The sequence below is a fragment of the Rattus norvegicus genome, chromosome 16 (genome assembly GCF_036323735.1).
Source record: "Rattus norvegicus strain BN/NHsdMcwi chromosome 16, GRCr8, whole genome shotgun sequence".
NCBI lineage: Eukaryota > Metazoa > Chordata > Mammalia > Rodentia > Muridae > Rattus > Rattus norvegicus.
In genome coordinates, this window is record NC_086034.1 from 22,765,026 (window position 1) to 22,786,409 (window position 21,384).

Sequence of the window (21,384 nt, forward strand, 5' to 3'; positions counted from 1 at the left end):
TGATAGACTCTACAGACCCAAGAAGGTAGAAAAAGAAGGGCACAAGAAAGGATATTTGAGAATATAGAATGGTCATGGAAGGCATATGGATGGATGAAAGGAGCTGATTAAGAAAGGAGATAGAAAGGGATAGGGTCAGGCAGGGTTCAGTGTGGGAAGGAGGAGGGAACCATGATAATGAATGGAGATCTGTAACTTGTAAGGGTGTTGAGTGAGGGTACAACCTCAGAGAGAGAGACAGAGAATGGGATAGGGGAGGCACACAAGAATCAGTGGAGGTTGTGAATCATAGCCTTGGGGATACAGAGCCTGGGGTGACTGGCTCTTCTAGCTACGCAGGAAGCCCACTGGAGCAATTCGAACATCAACCCAACCACAAAACTTTAAATCCAATTTTTTTCCTGTCTACAGTCAATGAAGGAACAGGGCTGGAGGAGAGACTGAGGGAAAAGCCAACCACCAGCCTACCCAACTTGAAACCCATCGCATTGTCAAGCAACAGTCCCTGACACTACTAATAATACCCTGTTATGCTTGCAGACAGAGTCTAGCATAGGCTGTCCCATGAGAGGGTTCACCCAGAAGCTGACTTAGATGAACACTCCCAGCTAAAATTGGATGGATCTTGAAGACTGTCATGGAAAAATAAGTGGAAGGATTGCAGTCCCTCAGACGATAAGAACGCCACAGGAAGACTAACCAAATCACCTGACCTGGACTCTTAGGGCTCTTAGAGACTGAACCACCAACCAAAGAACATACAGAGGCTGGTCCTAAGCCTCCACACACATAGGTAGGAGATGTGCAGCTTGATCTTTGTGTGAGTCCCAAACAATTACAGCATGGGTTATCCTAAAGGATGTTGCCTGTATGCAGAATAGGTTCTTCTAGCTAGATTGTGTCCTCTGACTCAGTGGGAGAGGAAGGGATAAGTCTCACAGAGACTTCATGTTCCAGGGTGGGAAGATAACCAAATGGCCCCTACCCACTGAGAGGAGAAGGAGAGTGGGGCACAAGGGAACAATTATGGGAGAGGCTGACAGGGAGGGGGCAGTGAGCAGGATGTAAAGTAAATAAGTAAATATTAAAATTGAAAATAATTGAAAAAAGTTTCCAGGAAGCATCACATGGCACAACTGAGACTCCAATGAAACAATCAATTTTTACTTCAGTCTACAATCAGACTGAACATTTTATTTTAAAATTTATATATATGATCAATTCTCCCACACAGACTGTGTTTTGATATTCCAATCGATCGTGGAGGAGCATCAAGGGTCTAGGGATCAGGAGCCGCAGCCACTAGAAGAAAAAGAAGAATTATTAACAGTATCATCAGGCACATCACTGGTGATATTGTCATGCCCAGCATCAACAACATCAGTGTCATTATCATCTGGATCAATGTAGAGAGAAACAGTGAGAAGGTGGATGCTTCTCTTGTTATTTTTAATCTCAGAAGTTGCTTCTTTTGGAATGTTGCGGTCAAAGGCTATGCTAACTTCAGAAGTCAGAGTTCAGAATGACAGCGATAAATAGACAATAACATTTAACAGGAAGTTTTCCCGGCTTAGTCATTCAGGAAACACATGTTTTCACTGGAAGTGACAATAATCTCCTCATTCTAGAATAGGAAACATCCAAGTAGGAAAAAATATTACCTGGTCAGTTGTATTTCTCTAAACTGGATTTGTTACATTATGAAAATTATTTTCTATAAATTGAGAAAAAATAAAGTTTTCAGGTTCTAGGTTATGCGTAAATAGCCCTATAGAAGTATGAAATTTATTAACAAAAGAGACCTAGGTTTCTACTAAAACAATCTTAATCTATTTTAAGCTACTATTTTAGTTTAACTTACCTGGTCCGACTCTCTTCTTAGTGGGAGCTCCTTGGCCATTTTCTTCATGCCATGCTTGTTGAATTTGGATTTTCATCCATGTTATGATGGATAAGAGTGAGGATATAAGCCATATGAAGAGCAAAAAAGGTATGCGTGGTATCTCTGTTGCCCGAAGATATCCACTCTCCCTGAGAAGGTTCAAGCTGTGGTTTATTGGTTCAGCTCGTGCGGAAGCATGAAAAATATCCTCAGCACCCTGAGTAGCAGGCAGACCTTCTTCTACGTCAGGAGTAAAAGAAGATTCCTCATCTGAAGTAGCAGAATCAAATATTTCTTCTTCACTAAGGGATATCAAAAGAGTCAGGTTAGTCATTTGAATGGAGTCAAGGGAATAACAAGTGCAGGAACCAGGAGTGGGCTCTGGGTCAGCATGGGGTTTGTACCTTGTACTCTCCTTGTAAAGAGGTAAATCAACTACATAATCCAATCCAATGTGACTAGCTGGTCCTGAGTCATGACTCTCAACTAACACACTACTGTCAGCAGCACATGTAACAGACAGCCGAGGTTCAAGAGCAGCCAGACAGTCAGCAACAATGGCAGGATCTGTAGGCTCAGCATCAATAGCAGCCATACTGTCAGCAGGGTGGGTGGACATACTGGACTCAGGCTGAACAGCAGGCAGACAGTCAGCAGTACTGGAGCAATTAGTATGTTCAGGCTCAACAGCAGTCAGAATGTCAGCATGGTGGGTGGCCATAGTTGGCTCTGGCTCAGCAGAGTCCAGACAGTCAGCAGCTTTGGTGGAATTAGTCCGCTCAGGCTCAACAGCTGCCAAACTGTCAGCAGGCTGGGTGGACAGGGTTGTCTCAGACCCAACAGCAGCCTGACAGTCAGCGGCATTGGTAGAAATAGTCGTATCAGGCTCAAGGTCGTCCAGACAGTCAGCAGCAATGTTGGAATTAGGCAGCTCAGGCTCATCAACTGCCATACTGTCAGCAGGGTGGATGGATTTGGTTGACTCGGGATCAACAGCACCCAGAAAGTCAGCAGCTTTGGTGGAATTAGTCAGTTCAGGCTCAATAGCTACCAAACTGTCAGCAGGGTGTGGGGACATATATGACTCAGGCTGAACAGAATCCAGACAGTCAGCAGGGTGGTTTGACCTAGTTAGCTCAGGCTGAACAGTAGCCAGACAATCAGCAGCTTTGGTGGAAAAAGTAGGCTCAGGCTCAACAGATGCCAAAGTGTCAGCAGGCTGGGTGGACATGGTTGGCTCAGCCTTGAGAGAAGCCAGACAGTCAGCAGCTTTATTGGCATGAGACAGCTCATGCTCAAGAGCAGCCAGACTGTCGGAACGGTGGGTGGGCATAGCTGGCTCTTGTTCAATAGAGTGCAGACCGTCAGCAGCATTGGTAGAATTATTATGTTCAAGCTCAACAGCTGCCAAACTGTCAGCAGGCTGGGTGGACATAGTTGTCTCAGTCCCAACAGAAGCCAGACAATCAGTAGCATTGGTGGAATTAATCAGCTCAGCCTTGAGAGAAGCCAGACAGCCAGCATCTTTGTTGGCATGAGACAGCTCATGCTCAAGAGCAGCCAGACTGTCGGCACGGTGGGTGGACATAGCTGGCTCTGGCTCAACATAGGCCAGGCAGTCAGCAGCACTGGAGGATTTAGTCGACTCAGGCTCAAGAGCAGCCAGACAGTAAGCAGCATTGGTGGAATGTGTAGGCTCAAGCTCATCAGTAGCCATATTGTCAGCAGGGTGGGTGGACATAGTTGTCTCAGTCCCAACAGAAGCCAAACAATCAGTAGCATTGGTAGAATCAATTGACTCAGCCTTCTGAGAAGCCAGACAGTCAGCAGTGTTGTTGGAATTAGTCAGCTCATGCTCAAGAGCAGCCAGACTGTCGGAACGGTGGGTGGGCTTAGCTGGCTCTTGTTCAACAGAGTCCAGACCGTCAGCAGCATTGGTGGAACTATTATGTTCAGGCTCAACAGCTGCCACACTGTCAGCAGGCTGGGTGGACATGGTTGTCTCAGGCCCAACAGAAGACAGACAATCAGTAGCATTGATGGAATTAATCAGGTCAGTCTTGAGAGAAGGCAGACAGTCAGCATCTTTGTTGGCATGAGACAGCTCATGCTCAAGAGCAGCCAGACTGTCGGCATGGTGGGTGGACATACCTGGCTCTGGCTCAACATAGGCCAGACAGTCAGCAGCATTGGAGGATTTAGTCGACTCAGGCTCAAGAGCAGCCAGACAGTAAGCAGCGTTCGTCGAATTTGTAGTCTCAAGCTCATCAGTAACCATATTATCAGCTGGGTGTGTGGACATAGATGACTCAAGCTGAACAGAGTCCAGACAGCCAGCAGGGTGGGTTGACATAGTTAGCTCAGGCAGAACATTAGCCAGACAATCAGCAGCTCTGATGGAAATTGTAGGCTCAGGCTCAACAGCTGCCGAACTGTCAGCAGGCTGGGTGGACATGGTTGGCTCAGCCTTGAGAGAAGGCAGACAGTCAGCAGCTTTGTTGGCATGAGACAGCTCATGCTCAAGAGCAGCCAGACTGTCGGCACGGTGGGTGGACATACCTGGCTCTGACTCAACATAGGCCAGACAGTCAGCAGCATTGGAGGATTTAGTCGACTCAGGCTCAAGAGCAGCCAGACAGTAAGCAGCGTTCGTCGAATTTGTAGTCTCAAGCTCATCAGTAGCCATATTATCAGCTGGGTGTGTGGACATAGATGACTCAAGCTGAACAGAGTCCAGACAGCCAGCAGGGTGGGTTGACATAGTTAGCTCAGGCAGAACATTAGCCAGACAATCAGCAGCTCTGATGGAAATTGTAGGCTCAGGCTCAACAGCTGCTGAACTGTCAGCAGGCTGGGTGGACATGGTTGGCTCAGCCTTGAGAGAAGCCAGACAGTCAGCAGCTTTGTTGGCATGAGACAGCTCATGCTCAAGAGCAGCCAGACTGTCGGCATGGTGGGTGGACATAGCTGGCTCTGGCTCAACATAGGCCAGACAGTCAGCAGCATTGGAGGATTTAGTCGACTCAGGCTCAAGAGCAGCCAGTGTGTCAGCAGGGTGATTGGACATAGTTGGCTCTGGTTCCACATCAGGCAGACTGTCAGCAGGGTGGGTGGACATGTTTGGCTCAGGCTCAAGGTCAGCCCGACAGTCAGCAGCTTTGGTAGAAGTATTATGTGCAGGCTCGTCAGCAGTCAGAATGTCAGCAGGGTGGGTGGACATAGTCGGCTCAGGCTCAACAGCTGCCATACTGTCAGCAGGGTTGGTGGACATAGCGGGCTCTGGTGCAACAGCAGCCCGACAGTCAGCGGCATTGGTAGAAATAGTCGGATCAGGCTCAAGGTCAGCCAGACAGTCAGCAGTGTTGTTGAAATTAGTCAGCTCAGGCTCAAGAGCAGCCAGAGTGTCAGCAGGGTGGGTGGACATAGTTGGCTCTGGTTCCACATCTGGCAGACAGTCAGCAGGGTAGGTGGACATAGTTGGCTCTGGTGCAACAGCAGCCTGAAAGTCAGCGGCATTGGTAGAAATACTCGGATCAGGCTCAAGGTCAGCCAGCCAGTCAGCAGTGTTGTTGAAATTGGTCAGCTCAGGCTCAAGAGCAGCCAGAGTGTCAGCAGGGTGGGTGGACATAGTTGGCTCTGGTTCCACATCAGGCAGACTGTCAGCAGGGTGGGTGGACATGTTTGGCTCAGGCTCAAGGTCAGCCCGACAGTCAGCAGCTTTGGTAGAAGTATTATGTGCAGGCTCGTCAGCAGTCAGAATGTCAGCAGGGTGGGTGGACATAGTCGGCTCAGGCTCAACAGCTGCCATACTGTCAGCAGGGTTGGTGGACATAGCGGGCTCTGGTGCAACAGCAGCCCGACAGTCAGCGGCATTGGTAGAAATAGTCGGATCAGGCTCAAGGTCAGCCAGACAGTCAGCAGTGTTGTTGAAATTAGTCAGCTCAGGCTCAAGAGCAGCCAGAGTGTCAGCAGGGTGGGTGGACATAGTTGGCTCTGGTTCCACATCTGGCAGACAGTCAGCAGGGTAGGTGGACATAGTTGGCTCTGGTACAACAGCAGCCTGAAAGTCAGCGGCATTGGTAGAAATACTCGGATCAGGCTCAAGGTCAGCCAGCCAGTCAGCAGTGTTGTTGAAATTGGTCAGCTCAGGCTCAAGAGCAGCCAGAGTGTCAGCAGGGTGGGTGGACATAGTTGGCTCTGGTTCCACATCAGGCAGACTGTCAGCAGGGTGGGTGGACATGTTTGGCTCAGGCTCAAGGTCAGCCCGACAGTCAACAGCTTTGGTAGAAGTATTATGTGCAGGCTCGTCAGCAGTCAGAATGTCAGCAGGGTGGGTGGACATAGTCGGCTCAGGCTCAACAGCTGCCATACTGTCAGCAGGGTTGGTGGACATAGCGGGCTCTGGTGCAACAGCAGCCCGACAGTCAGCGGCATTGGTAGAAATAGTCGGATCAGGCTCAAAGTCAGCCAGACAGTCAGCAGTGTTGTTGAAATTAGTCAGCTCAGGCTCAAGAGCAGCCAGAGTGTCAGCAGGGTGGGTGGACATAGCGGGCTCTGGTGCAACAGCAGCCTGAAAGTCAGCGGCATTGGTAGAAATACTCGGATCAGGCTCAAGGTCAGCCAGCCAGTCAGCAGTGTTGTTGAAATTGGTCAGCTCAGGCTCAAGAGCAGCCAGAGTGTCAGCAGGGTGGGTGGACATAGTTGGCTCTGGTTCCACATCAGGCAGACTGTCAGCAGGGTGGGTGGACCTGTTTGGCTCAGGCTCAAGGTCAGCCCGACAGTCAGCAGCTTTGGTAGAATTATTATGTTCAGGCTCATCAGCAGTCAGAATGTCAGCAGGGTGGGTGGACATAGTCGGCTCAGGCTCAACAGCTGCCATACTGTCAGCAGGGTTGGTGGACATAGCGGGCTCTGGTGCAACAGCAGCCCGACAGTCAGCGGCATTGGTAGAAATCGTTGGATCAGGCTCAAGGTCAGCCAGACAGTCAGCAGTGTTGTTGAAATTAGTCAGCTCAGGCTCAAGAGCAGCCAGAGTGTCAGCAGGGTGGGTAGACATAGTTGGCTCTGGTTCCACATCTGGCAGACAGTCAGCAGGGTAGGTGGACATAGTTGGCTCTGGTACAACAGCAGCCTGAAAGTCAGCGGCATTGGTAGAAATACTCGGATCAGGCTCAAGGTCAGCCAGCCAGTCAGCAGTGTTGTTGAAATTGGTCAGCTCAGGCTCAAGAGCAGCCAGAGTGTCAGCAGGGTGGGTGGACATAGTTGGCTCTGGATCCACATCAGGCAGACTGTCAGCAGGGTGGGTGGACATGTTTGGCTCAGGCTCAAGGTCAGCCCGACAGTCAGCAGCTTTGGTAGAAGTATTATGTGCAGGCTCGTCAGCAGTCAGAATGTCAGCAGGGTGGGTGGACATAGTCGGCTCAGGCTCAACAGCTGCCATACTGTCAGCAGGGTTGGTGGACATAGCGGGCTCTGGTGCAACAGCAGCCCGACAGTCAGCGGCATTGGTAGAAATAGTCGGATCAGGCTCAAAGTTAGCCAGACAGTCAGCAGTGTTGTTGAAATTAGTCAGCTCAGGCTCAAGAGCAGCCAGAGTGTCAGCAGGGTGGGTGGACATAGCGGGCTCTGGTGCAACAGCAGCCTGAAAGTCAGCGGCATTGGTAGAAATAGTCGGATCAGGCTCAAGGTCAGCCAGCCAGTCAGCAGTGTTGTTGAAATTGGTCAGCTCAGGCTCAAGAGCAGCCAGAGTGTCAGCAGGGTGGGTGGACATAGTTGGCTCTGGTTCCACATCAGGCAGACTGTCAGCAGGGTGGGTGGACCTGTTTGGCTCAGGCTCAAGGTCAGCCCGACAGTCAGCAGCTTTGGTAGAATTATTATGTTCAGGCTCATCAGCAGTCAGAATGTCAGCAGGGTGGGTGGACATAGTCGGCTCAGGCTCAACAGCTGCCATACTGTCAGCAGGGTTGGTGGACATAGCAGGCTCTCGTGCAACAGCAGCCTGAAAGTCAGCGGCATTGGTAGAAATCGTCGGATCAGGCTCAAGGTCAGCCAGACAGTCAGCAGTGTTGTTGGAATTAGTCAGTTCAGGCTCAAGAGCAGCCAGAGTGTCAGCAGGGTGATTGGACATAGTTGGCTCTGGTTCCACATCAGGCAGACTGTCAGCAGGGTGGGTGGACATGTTTGGCTCAGGCTCAAGGTCAGCCAGACAGTCAGCAGTGTTGTTGAAAGTAGTCAGCTCAGGCTCAAGAGCAGCCAGAGTGTCAGCAGGGTGGGTGGACATAGTTGGCTCTGGTTCCACATCAGGCAGACAGTTAGCAGGGTGGGTGGACATAGTTGGCTCTGGTGCAACAGCAGCCTGAAAGTCAGCGGCATTGGTAGAAATCGTCGGATCAGTCTCAAGGTCAGCCAGACAGTCAGCAGTGTTGTTGGAATTAGTCAGCTCACGCTCAAGAGCAGCCAGACAGTCAGTAGCATTTGTAGAATTTGTTGGGTCAGGCTCGGCAGCATCCAGGCTGTCAGCAGTAGAGGTGGAAGCTTCACGATCAGCAGTAGCCTTAGGAATAGAATTTCTATGCTCAGAAGACACAGCATAGAAATTATCTGTTTTATATTTTTCATCCTAAAACGAAAATTAGCAGTGATACTTTTGATTGAAAATTTACTGATTTTATTCATTCTATCACCCTTCTGATAATGTCAGAACCTGGATTCATAGTCCCCAAACTATTTGTGTATTCTGTCGAAAGTTAGCACTACATTCAGTGACATTCAGTGAAGTCTGCTTCCTGTCTGCTTGAGTAATTGGCCCAGAGTTTTTCAAAGTCTTTACTGTGGATCTCTTTAGGTTTATACTTAGATTTCTTCTGCTCTTTGCTACCTGAAGTCATTTTTCCTTGTAAGATGGAAATATATAAATAGAAAGGACAAAATGTGACTCTTGGCCTCTGATGTTTTGCTCTGCTCTTCCTCTAAATAGTGATTTTGTAATATTCTCTTTCCTTCATATTCTATGGTTCATTCTGCACTGAAACTCTCCAAGTAAAAAGGCCACCTCCCTCCCTCCGCCCCTCCTTCCCTCCTCTCTCTCTCTCTCTCTCTCTCTCTCTCTCTCTCTCTCTCTCTCTCTCCGTCTTTTTGTACTTTCTGCTGCCCTACCCCTCAAGTAGCCACTTTTCTTATTCTTTCGTGAGAGAGTTGGGAATATTCTTTATACCAAATCTTTCTCTGGATAATCACCTTCTCTTTCATGCAATTAAGCATCATTTTTAAACGAGGTGCTTCATTCTATAAACTAAGGTTACATTGATTACTTAGCATTAAGGGTGGGTACTAAGGAAATGTCTACATTCCAGTTTGAGAGATTAAAGGTCTGTGCAAAGGCTGAACCACAGCAATTAGTAGAAATTTGTTTATAAGTAAACAACGCAATCTGGGAGGAGGGCACAGTATCGTCAACTATTCTGTAACATCATGACTATTGCTACACTTACAGGATGTATATTAAGACCTCATCCAGCACCTCTGTGGTGGCTTGAATGTCAACAGCCCCATAGGCTCACATTATGCTTGCTGTGCAGAGCGCTGAATTATTTTCAAAAGGAGTAGGTGGTGGGGCTGTTTTGTAGTAAAACTGTTGCCAGGATGAGGTTTAAGATTTCAATAGAGAGACAGAGCTGGAAACAGAGTAGAACAACAGTGCTTTCTTTTGGCATCTGAGACACCGCCAGAACCTGAAGGGACTGACCATATAAACAGTTCTCTACACCCAAATCACGTGGGAGGGAGAGCTAAACCTTCAGAGAGGCAGACATGCCTGGGAAACCAGAAGAGACTGCACTCTGCACACATTACTGACTCCAAAGGAAAACACCAAACGCCATCTGGAACCCTGGTGCACAGAAGCTCCCAGAAAGGGCGGCTCAGAACTTCCTGGTGGCTGCCGCCGCGGAGAGCTCATAAGCAACACCCCATGAGCAACCTTGAGCCTCCGGATCACAGGTAAGACCAACTTTTCTGCTCCAAGTGACCTGCCTGGTGAATTCAGGGCACAGGCCCACAGGAACAGCTGAAGACCTGTAGATAGGAAAAACTACACGCCCCAAAGCAGAACACTCTGTTCCCATAACTGGCTGAAAGAAAACAGGAAAACAGGTCTACAGCACTCCTGAAAAACAGGCATATAGGACAGTCTAGCCACTGTCAGAAATAGCAGAACAAAGTAACACTAGAGATAATCTGATGGCGAGAGGCAAGCACAGGAACCCAAGCAACAGAAACCAAGACTACATGGCATCATCGGAGCCCAATTCTCCCACCAAAGCAAACACAAAATATCCAAACACACAAGAAAAGCAAGATCTAGTTTCAAAATCATATTTGATCATGATGCTGGAGAACTTCCAGAAAGACGTGAATAACTCCCTTAGAGAACAAGTAGAAGCCGACAGAGAGGAATCGCAAAAATCCCTGAAAGAATTCCAGGAAAACATAAATAAACAAGTAGAAGCCCATAGAGAGGAGTCACAAAAATCCCTGAAAGAATTCCAGGAAAACACAATCAAACAGTTGAAGGAATTGAAAATGGAAATAGAAGCAATCAAGAAAGAATACATGGAAACAACCCTGGAAATACAAAACCTAAAGAAGAGACAAGGAGCTGTAGATACGAGCTTCACCAGCAGAATACAAGATATGGAAGAGAGAATCTCAGGAGCAGAAGATTCCATAGAAATCATCGACTCAACAGTCAAAGATAATGTAAAGCGGAAAAAGCTACTGGTCCAAAACATACAGGAAATCCAGGACTCAATGAGAAGATGAAACCTAAGGATAATAGGTATAGAAGAGAGTGAAGACTCCCAGCTCAAAGGACCAGTAAATATCTTCAAAAAAATCATAGAAGAAATCTTCCCTAACCTAAAGAAAGAGATACCCATAAGCATACAAGAAGCCTACAGAACTCCAAATAGATTGGACCAGAAAAGAAACAGCTCCCGTCACATAATAGTCAAAACACCAAACGCACAAAATAAAGAAAGAATATTAAAAGCAGTAAGGGAAAAAGATCAAGTAACATAAAGGCAGACCTATCAGAATCACACAGACTTTTTGCCAGAAACTATAAAATCCAGAAGATCCTGGACAGATGTCATACAGAACCTAAGAGAACACAAATGCCAGCCCAGGTTACTGCATCCTGCAAAACTCTCAATTAACATAGATGAAGAAACCAACATATTCCAGGACAAAACCAAATTTACACACTATCTTTCTACAAATCCAGCACTACAAAGGATAATAAATGGTAAAGCCCAACATAAGGAGGCAAGAGATACCCTAGACGAAGCAAGAAACTAATCGTCTTGGCAACAAAACAAAGAGAAGAAAAGCGCACAAACATAACCTCATATCCAAATATGAATATAACAGGAAGCAATAATCACTATTCCTTAATATCTCTCAACATCAATGGCCTCAACTCCCCAATGAAAAGACATAGATTAACAAACTGGATACGCAACGAGGACCCTGCATTCTGCTGCCTACAGGAAACACACCTCAGAGACAAAGACAGACACTACCTCAGAGTGAAAGGCTGGAAAACAACTTTCCAAACAAATGGTCAGAAGAAGCAAGCTGGAGTAGCCATTCTAATGTCAAATAAAATCAATTTTCAACCAAAAGTCATCAAAAAAGATAAGGAAGGACACTTTATATTCATCAAAGGAAAAATCCACCAAGATGAACTCTCAATCCTAAATATCTATGCCCCAAATACAAGGGCACCTACATACATAAAAGAAACCTTACTAAAGCTCAAAACACACATTGCACCTCACACAATGATAGTAGGAGATTTCAACACCCCACTCTCATCAATGGACAGATCATGGAAAAAGAAATTAAACAGAGACCTAGACAGATTAAGAGAATTCATGAGCCAAATGGACTTAACGGATATTTATAGAACATTCTATCCTAAAGCAAAAGGATATACCTTCTTCTCAGCTCCTCATGGTACTTTCTCCAAAATTGACCATATAATTGGTCAAAAAACGGGCCTCAACATGTACAGAAAGATAGAAATAATCCCATGCATCTTATCAGACCACCATGGCCTAATGTTGGTCTTCAATAACAATAATGGAAGAATGTCCACATATACGTGGAAATAAAACAATGCTCTATTCAAAGATAACCAGGTCAAGGAAGAAATAAAGAAAGAAATTAAAGATTGCTTAGAATTTAATGAAAACGAAGGTACAACATACCCAAACTTATGGGACACAATGAAAGCTGTGCTATGAGGAAACTCATAACGCTGAGTGCCTGAAGAAAAAAACAGGAAAGAGCATATGTCAGCAGCTTGACAACACCCCTAAACGCTCTAGAACAAAAAGAAGCAAACACACCCAGGAGGAGTAGAATGCAGGAAATAATCAAACTCAGAGCTGAAATCAACCAAGTACAAACAAAAAGGAACATAGAAAGAATCAACAGAACCAAAAGTTGGTTCTTTGAGAAAATCAACAAGATAGATAAACCGTTAGCCAGACTAACTAGAGGACACAGAGAGTGTGTCCAAATTAACAAAATCAGAAATGAAAAGGGAGACATAACTACAGATTCAGACGAAATTCAAAAAATCATCAGATCTTAGTATAAAAGCCTGCATTCAACAAAACTTGAAAATCTGCAGGAAATGGACAATTTCCTAGACAGATACCAGGTACCAAAGTTAAATCAGGAACAGATAAACCAGTTAAACAACCCCATAACTCCTAAGGAAATAGAAGCAGTCATTAAAGGTCTCCCAACCAAAAAGGGCCCAGGTCCAGACGGATTCAGTGCAGAATTCTATCAGACCTTCATAGAAGACCTCATACCAATATTATCCAAACTATTCCACAAAAATGAAACAAATGGAGCACTACCGAATTCCTTCTACGAAGCCACAATTGCTCTTATACCTAAACCACACAAAGACCCAACAAAGAAAGATAACCTCAGAACAATTTCCCTTATGAATATCGACGCAAGAATACTCAATAAATATCTGGCAAACCAAATCCAAGAGCACATCAAAACAATCATCCACCATGATCAAGTAGGCTTCATCCCAGGCATGCAGGGATTGTTTAATATACGGAAAACCATCAACGTGATCCATTATATAAACAAACTGAAAGAACAGAACCACATAATCATTTCATTAGATGCTGAGAAAGCATTTGACAAAATTCAACACCACTTCATGATAAAAGTCCTGGAAAGAATAGGAATCCAAGGCCCATACCTAAACATAGTAAAAGCCATATACAGCAAACCAGTTGCTAACATTAAACAATATGGAGAGAAACTTGAAGCAATCCCACTAAAATCAGGGACTAGACAAGGCTGCCCACTCTCTCCCTACTTATTCAATATAGTTCTTGAAGTTCTAGCCAGAGCAATCAGACAACAAATGGAGGTCAAGGGGATACAGATGGGAAAAGAAGAAGTCAAAATATCACTATTTGCAGATGATATGATAGTACATTTAAGTGATCCCAAAACGAACTACAAAAGCTGATAAACAACTTCAGCAAAGTGGTTGGGTATAAAATTAACTCAAATAAATCAGTAGCCTTCCTCTACACAAAAGAGAAAAAGCTGAGAAAGAAATTAGGGAAATAACACCCTTCATAATAGATCCAAATAATATAAAGTACCTCGGTGTGACTTTATCCAAGCAAGTAAAAGATCTGTACAATAAGAACTTCAAGATTCTGAAGAAAGAAATTGAAGAAGACCTCAGAAGATGGAAAGATCTTCCATGCTCATGGATTGGCAGGATTAATATAGTAAAAATGGCCATCTTACCAAAAGCAATCTACAGATTCAATGCAATCCCCATCAAAATACCAATCCAGTTCTTCAAAGAGTTAGAAAGAACAATTTGCAAATTCATCAACAAAAAGCCCAAGATAGCTAAAACTATCCTCAACAATAAAAGGACTTCAGGAGGAATCACTATCCCTGAACTCAAGCACTATTACAGAGCAATAATGATAAAAACTGCATGGTATTGGAACAGAGACAGACAGATAGACAAATGAAACAGAATTGAAGACCCAGAAATGAACCCACACACCTATGGGCACTTGATTTTTGACAAAGGAGCCAAAACCATCCAATGGAAAAAAGATAGCATTTTCAGCAAATGGTGCTGGTTCAACTGGAGGTCAACATGTAGAAGAATGCAGATCGATCCATGCTTATCACCCTGTACAAAGCTTAAGTCCAAGTGTATAAAGGACCTCCACATCAAACCAGATACACTCAAACTAATAGAAGAAAAACTAGGGAAGCATCTGGAACACATGGGCACTGGAAAAAATTTCCTGAACAAAACACCAATGGCTTATGCTCTAAGATCAAGAATCGACAAATGGGATCTCATAAAACTGCAAAGCTTCTGTAAGGCAAAGGACACTGTGGGTAGGACAAAACGGCCACCAACAGATTGGGAAAAGATCTTTACCAATCCTACAACAGATAGAGGCCTTACATCCAAAATATACAAAGAACTCAAGAAGTTAGACCGCAGCGAGACAAATAACCCTATTAAAAATTGGGGTTCAGAGCTAAACAAAGAATTCACAGCTGAGGAAGGCGAAATGGCTGAGAAACACCTAAAGTAATGTTCAACATCTTTAGTCATAATGGAAATGCAAATCAAAACAACCCTGAGATTTCACCTCACACCAGTGAGAATGGGTAAGATCAAAAACTCAGGTGACAGCAAATGCTGGCGAGGATGTGGAGAAAGAGGAACACTCCTCCATTGTTGGTGGGAAAGCAGACTGGTGCAACCATTCTGGAAATCAGTCTGGAGGTTCCTCAGAAAATTGGACATTGAACTGCCTGAGGATCCAGCTATACCTCTCTTGGTCACATACCCAAAAGTTGCCCCGACATATAAAAAAGACACGTGCTCCACTATGTTCATAGCAGCCTTATTTATAATAGCCAGAAGCTGGAAAGAACCCAGATGCCCTTCAACAGAGGAATGGATACAGAAAATATGGTACATCTACACAATGGAATATTACTCATCTATCAAAAACAATGACTTTATGAAATTCGTAGGCAAATGGCTGCAACTGGAAAATATCATCCTGAGTGAGGCAACCCAATCACAGAAAAACACACATGGTATGCACTCATAGATAAGTGGCTATTAGCCCAAATGCTTGAATTACCCTAGATGCATAGAACAAATGAAACTCAAGACGGATGATCAAAATGTGAATGCTTCACTCCTTCTTTAAAAGGGGAACAAGAATACCCTTGGCAGGGAATAGAGCGGCAAAGATTAAAACAGACACAGAAGGAACACCCATTCAGAGCCTGCCCCACATGTGGCCCAATCATATACAGCCACCCAATTAGACAATATGGATAAAGCGATGAAGTGCATGCCGTCAGGATACGGATGTAGATCTCTCCTGAGAGACACAGCCAGAATACAGCAAATACATAGCCGAATGCCAGCAGCAAACCACTGAACTGAGAACGGGACCCCCGTTGAAGGAATCAGAGAAAGAACTCGAAGAGCTCGAAGGAGCTCGAGACCCCTTATGAACAACAATGCCAAGCAACCAGAGCTTCCAGGGACTAAGCCACTACCTAAAGACTATACATGGACTGACCCTGGACTCTGGACTCTGACCTCATAGGTAGCAATAATATTCTAGTAAGATCACCAGTGGAAGGGGAAGCCCTTGGTCCTGCTAAGACTGAACCCCCAGTGAACGTGATTGTTGGGGGGAGGGCAGCAATGGGGGGAGGATGGGGAGGGGAACACCCATAGAGAAGGGGAGGGGGAGGGATTAGGGGGATGTTGGCCTAGAAACCAGGAAAGGGAATAACATTCGAAATGTAAATAAGAAATACTCAAGTTAATAAAAAAAAAGATTTCAATAGACTGGTGTCATTTCCACTAAGTTCTCTCTTTCCTGTGTAGGTCAAGATGTGATCTCTCAGCTGCTGCTTCATCGTCATGCTTGTCTGCCTGAATCATGATGGTGACTTCTGTATCCAATTTAACCAAGAGACCCACTTCACACCATCTCTTTCTTCTAAACATTTTCTTTCCCATGATATTTTTTACAACTATAGAAAGTGACTAACATAAGCATCAGCTAGTTACAATAAGAGTGTATTTAACAGAGTCTGAAGGATTCATTCAAAGCTGTGAAGTGGTGTTACCCAGGGGATTTGGTCACAAAATGTGTTATCAAATTCCATAAAGCTAGCTTAGATAGGATGCCCGGAACACTCGTTGATTTAAATAGATGAATTCAGGAAGTTGGGCTTGTGAATGGGTTTGATGCTGCATTGTAAATGGGAAGCCTCATTGACTCATACTGCATAAGAAATAAGATCTTCACATGTTTGTTCTTCCTTACAACTCAGGGAAACCCATAACATGGCAGTCTACTTTTGACTTTCAGTGCCAGGTTTGAGGATGATTTACGTTTCTTACTTGCAAAACTGACACGTCAAACATTCTCTGCATCAACAAGCAATATATCACAGAGAAGATTCAACAGAACAGGTGAAGGAGGACTGTTGATCAAAGAATAATGTTGAAGAAGCATGCATTTCCTCTTAGTGTTCACACTATTAAAATGGATCATGAGAGAATTTAAGTTCCTTGGATTTCCTGAGAAAGACAGACTTGAATATAGCAAACCATGGGGTATGTTACACACATAGTCATGTTTTCATATGCAATGTGTTACCAGACTACTTATCACTACCCCATTGAACCATCTGGCTGGCAAATATGCATATACACATGTGTGTGCACTTATACGCATGTATGTATTTCTAACTACATATGTGTACGTGAGAAGATGTGTATACATGCATATATATGCAAGTATATGTATATATGTATATATATGTATATATATTTACTGCTTTTAAAATAAAAGGAGAAAGATTGGTGTATAGCCGTTTAGAATAAAAATGAAATGTAGTAAGTGTGAATTTCTCATTCATGTGATCTTTTTCTTTCAGCCAAACTAGGCATCACCTTTGAAATGTGCCTGTGTCATTGTAAATCCTGCTGGCTGTACTTGTTTATAATGACTTATACCTGGTATTCCGCTAGCATGGGGTAGAGAACTGGTATTAACTAGCTAAGGTCTTTCATTTTTTTATTTTATACTCATTACACTGCATTTCCCATGTAGTCTTGTGGGAAGTCTTGTGTTCGTTTGGTTTTATTCAAATTTAACATCAGAAATGATGTTTAGTTTTACTTCAGTGACATTTATTCCTTGGAAGAATGGAAACTACCTTTGTCTTAGTTGTCTCTGTAAGATCCCACTGCTGTAATGATATTGTGGATTGTATTCTAATCATGGGCATATAAAATTTAGTTACTATATTCATCACCATTATTTGTACATTCCATAGCATCATAAAATTCTAGTTAGGATAAAATGTGTTTGCATTGGAAATTTTAGTTTAGAAAATTCTAATGACTTTTCACTGCAATAGAAGGTGATTGCCGAGTGAATTTCTGTTTATTAAAGTACCTGAGTTCTATGTCTTTGCTAAGTTCTTCCTAGAATAAAAATTACTCAGGTTCATCACCTGTAGTAGTTAATTGGAAACCAAATTGATCTAGGCATAAACGAAGAGCATTTGAGTTTGGTTTCTATAAATTTACAGTTTCTAATGATTCCATTATGTGTAATAATTATATCTGAACTTCCTCTTTCCTAATGATGAAATTAGAGGTATAGAGGAAGGTAGTTAGCTACGTGTTGACAGTATGCAGTGGAGTAAGGAGTAAGTAGTGTGTGTAAGATCAGCAGACACACCCTTCTGCTTGCTTTGTAACTTCTGAAAGGGGATTTAAACAGGAAAGATGGCTGTTACTTTTGAATTTGTTTCTGTACTTTCTGTGACAAAATATCTGATGGGGAAAACCAGTCACTTATTTCAAGGAAGGAACAGGGAGGCCTGACTTTTGGCAGTACATTGTTGGTTCTCACATGCTGGTAGACCGGGAAGCAGATAACACAGTACTGGTACCACAAGTAGTCATAGCCATTAAAATCTACCACTGAAAACCTTCTGCTAGCAAGGCCAGACCCCGAAAGTTAAACAATCTCCCATCAGTGGCCAAGTGTTCAATCACATGAACTCCCATCTCTTTGTCTGATCCTCCCATGCACTGCTTAGCATTTGTGTTAATGTTAAATAACCCCCCCCCACACACACACACATGCAGAGTTTATCTACTGTCTGTCTGTTAATGCTAACCAAAGTGTAAATCATGCTACAAATGTGATAAACCTACTTGGCAGCCTGACTGATAACTTGAATTTGATACCTGAGACTGGAAACAGAGGAAGGGAAAGATTGATTCATACAAGTTATCTTTTGATACCCACAATTCAACTTACATTCTCCTACTCCCCAAATAAATTAAGAACAGGACGTCCTTGAACTGACAGGGACCACCCTGCCTGCTTTATGAGTTCGTGAATTAACTGTGTACACCAACATACCCAGCCACCTGTTGTGGGCACCCTGCCTATAAGTACTTTGGACTTCAATGGGTAAAACCAGAATGCTGAGGTCCTGTCCAGGAAGTTAAGAAATATCAGAAGACTGACTTCTTATTTCCCCTGATGATAATTTTAATCTTTTTGCCTATCAAACATATTAAATCCGTGTGCTGGAAAAGGGGCTGAGGAGTTTAAAACATTCATTGCTCCTCCAGGACACCTGGCTTTGCTTTGTAAAACACATAATATTGGTTGACAAAATTCTGGAACAACAAGAACAAAGGATGAAATGACCTCTTCTGATTTTTGTGGGAAGCACACGCACATGGTATACAGACAGAATACACGCAAAACATTCACACACATAAAGTCAGTCAATCCAAAGTAAATGAAACACAACTATGGTGGTCGCTTTCATGTTGACTGTACCTATTTCCAGGAGCATGTACTATTTGGTTTCTGTATTTTTATGACTTATCCTCAGTGAGTTAAAAACATGCTCATTTTCTGTTTTTTCTTCTGTTTCCATAGTCTAATTTACTATTATTACATTTTATGACAGTGATTCTCAACCTGTCTGTCATACCCTATTGGAGGAGGGCATAGAACAGTCTCACACAGGTTGGCAAAGACCTTCTGAAAATACCAATACGACATTACAGTTGATGATATTATCAATCTGACACTGATGCAGTAGCAACAAAACAGTTGTATGGTTGGGAATCACCACAGCATGAGGAACTGTATTAAAGGTCACAGCGTTAGGAAGGTTGAGAAGCACTGCCTAATGCAGTGACTGGCAAGGAGTGAGGATATGGAGAGTGTGAAGGGAATGCTCAAGGCTGATCTTTCTCTACTCGTTCACTATTTGCACTAGGAAGGCATAGGCACAAACACCCATCACTCCCCTTCACAAAAGGAAATAGGTTACTTCTCAAATTAGGGGAATTACCATTATGGATTTTTTTGCTTTCCATACATCAGGTACTGGCTCTCCTCGAGAACACACATAAACTCCAGATTTTCTAAAAATGTTTTGGATCTTCTTAGGTATTATATGGAATTTTCTTCCCGATTCTCCCTGCAATGCAGAGAAGAGAGTTTACTTTTTATTTGGTCTTGAAATTAACTCTATTCTTTTAGGATGCATGCTTTCAAATCAACAATGTTCTTTAGGAATTACAGGATATTGACACATGAAAATCAAAATTATTAAATATAAAATATCTTCTTATATGCCTATTTACAACTTAATAGGATACCATCAAGAAGTTAAAATATTTATGCTAGCCTAGATTAAGAGAAAATCATTAACTGACAAACTTGACCTTGTTCTTGTTGAGACTAAGCTTAATTCATTATCAGTCAATTATTCTGCTTCTAGTTTAAGATGATTATTAATATTAATGAGGCCCCTTCTAACAGTCTTACTCTTCCATTGTGGGGAATCACAAAATGCACAGTTTTCATTTACAAATAAATGGCAATTTAATTGCTAGCACTGTCCATACCATAGAACCGGTGAAACTGCTTTATAGAAACACATTGGTCCACTGAGTCACATTCAAAAATCATTAAATTGCCACTCTTCATTCACACAGCCCCTCACTATAGGGCTATAGGTTATATAGCAACAGGTTTCTTAACCTTGAGCAGCTCACAGTGATAAAGCAGCCTCAGACTGGATATCAAAATATCTAAGTAAAGCACTACAATATTTTAACTGTTTGAATGTGGCACAAAGAATATAAGTTTATATTATTTTAAAATCCATAAAGAAGAACTTAAATGGAAATATACAGTAATTGACTCCCTGCATCTAAAAATGCTGGATAATTGGGAAAAACACTTGTTGTTTTTCTAGATGAAGAGCTTTCAACATACCCTCATAGAATCAAATAGAAAATGCTCTATTCTCAGAAGACAAACTTGATGAACATATTACAAACTGCTACATAGCCACAATTTCTCCTTAGTGTAAATACACATGAAATAGAGAAACCAAGGAGATGCTCTCATACAGGATCCTAAAATAGCAGTGTCCAAAGGTAGATAAAAATTGCATGCATTTTCCTGAGGGTAAAGTCACTTAGGAGATTCATGGATTATAGAAATGTCTGGACTTACTAAGAAGTACTTATTATATATAAGTATACAGTAGCTATCATCAGACACACCAGGAGAGATCATCATATCTCATTATAGATAGTCGTCAGTCAACATGTGGTTGCAGGGAATTGGATTCATCAAGACCTCTGGAAGAGCAATCAGTGCTCTTTTTTTTTTTTTTGTTTTTGTTTTTTTGGTTTTTTTTTGGTTCTTTCAGTCAGTGCTCTTAACCACTGAGCCATCTCTCCGGCCCAGGAAAACCGATATGGGAGAGGGTGAGGGAAAAGGGATGGGGGCTCATGGACCGGAATCCAGGAAGGGGAAAAACATTGGAAAAGTAAGTAAAGAAATATATCTAATAAAAATTTTTTTAAAAAGAAATATTATGGTCTAGTAACAGTCACATTTTAAAATCAGTCGAACATGTACTCATTTCTGCAAACAATACTTGTCAAACATCAGACATCTTCTATTGTACGAGGACTGCGCTCAGTCTTCCACTCACTATGTCTTTTGAGTCCATTCTCTTATTGGCCACCACTACCCACAAGGACTTACTGCTCACTTGCAGTTTGTAGAAATCTCCACATCTACAATGTGGACTCCCTTGAACAATCTTTCCATATAAAACTGGGATAGTTACACTATTGCTGAATTATAACAAAATTCATAAGAAAATTAATTTCACAAAGAAGCATTTTACCTTCACAGAGGAGGTAGAGCTGACATTATCCACATTCACACACCTAGGAACAACAAAGGAGGGCTTGTCAGGGAGCCTTGAGAATAACAGCATGCAACATTCTTCCAACCTTGGTT

The 21,384-nt window shown here is 43.2% G+C and overlaps 1 protein-coding gene across 1 annotated transcript; it reads right to left on the reverse strand.

Annotated features, from left to right (window-relative positions):
* Positions 1-1,279: 1,279 nt before the first annotated feature.
* On the reverse strand, positions 1,280-21,170 carry LOC134482566 (mucin-16-like). The gene is made up of 3 exons (XM_063275997.1): positions 19,409-21,170; positions 1,862-8,501; positions 1,280-1,302 (listed from the first exon to the last, which is right to left on the reverse strand). Exons 1-3 carry the CDS (start codon positions 19,409-19,411, stop codon positions 1,280-1,282), a joined length of 6,666 nt encoding a protein of 2,221 aa, XP_063132067.1. The 5' UTR covers positions 19,412-21,170.
* Between the last annotated feature and the right edge of the window lie 214 nt (positions 21,171-21,384).

What these genes read in the sequence shown, in the direction of transcription:
- LOC134482566 (XM_063275997.1), bottom strand. An exon ending in TAAGAAGAGAGTCGGACCAG is followed by an intron (nt 1,303 to 1,861) that starts GTAAGTTAAACT and finishes TTTTTCTTCTAG; the next exon opens with TGGCTGCGGCTCCTGATCCC.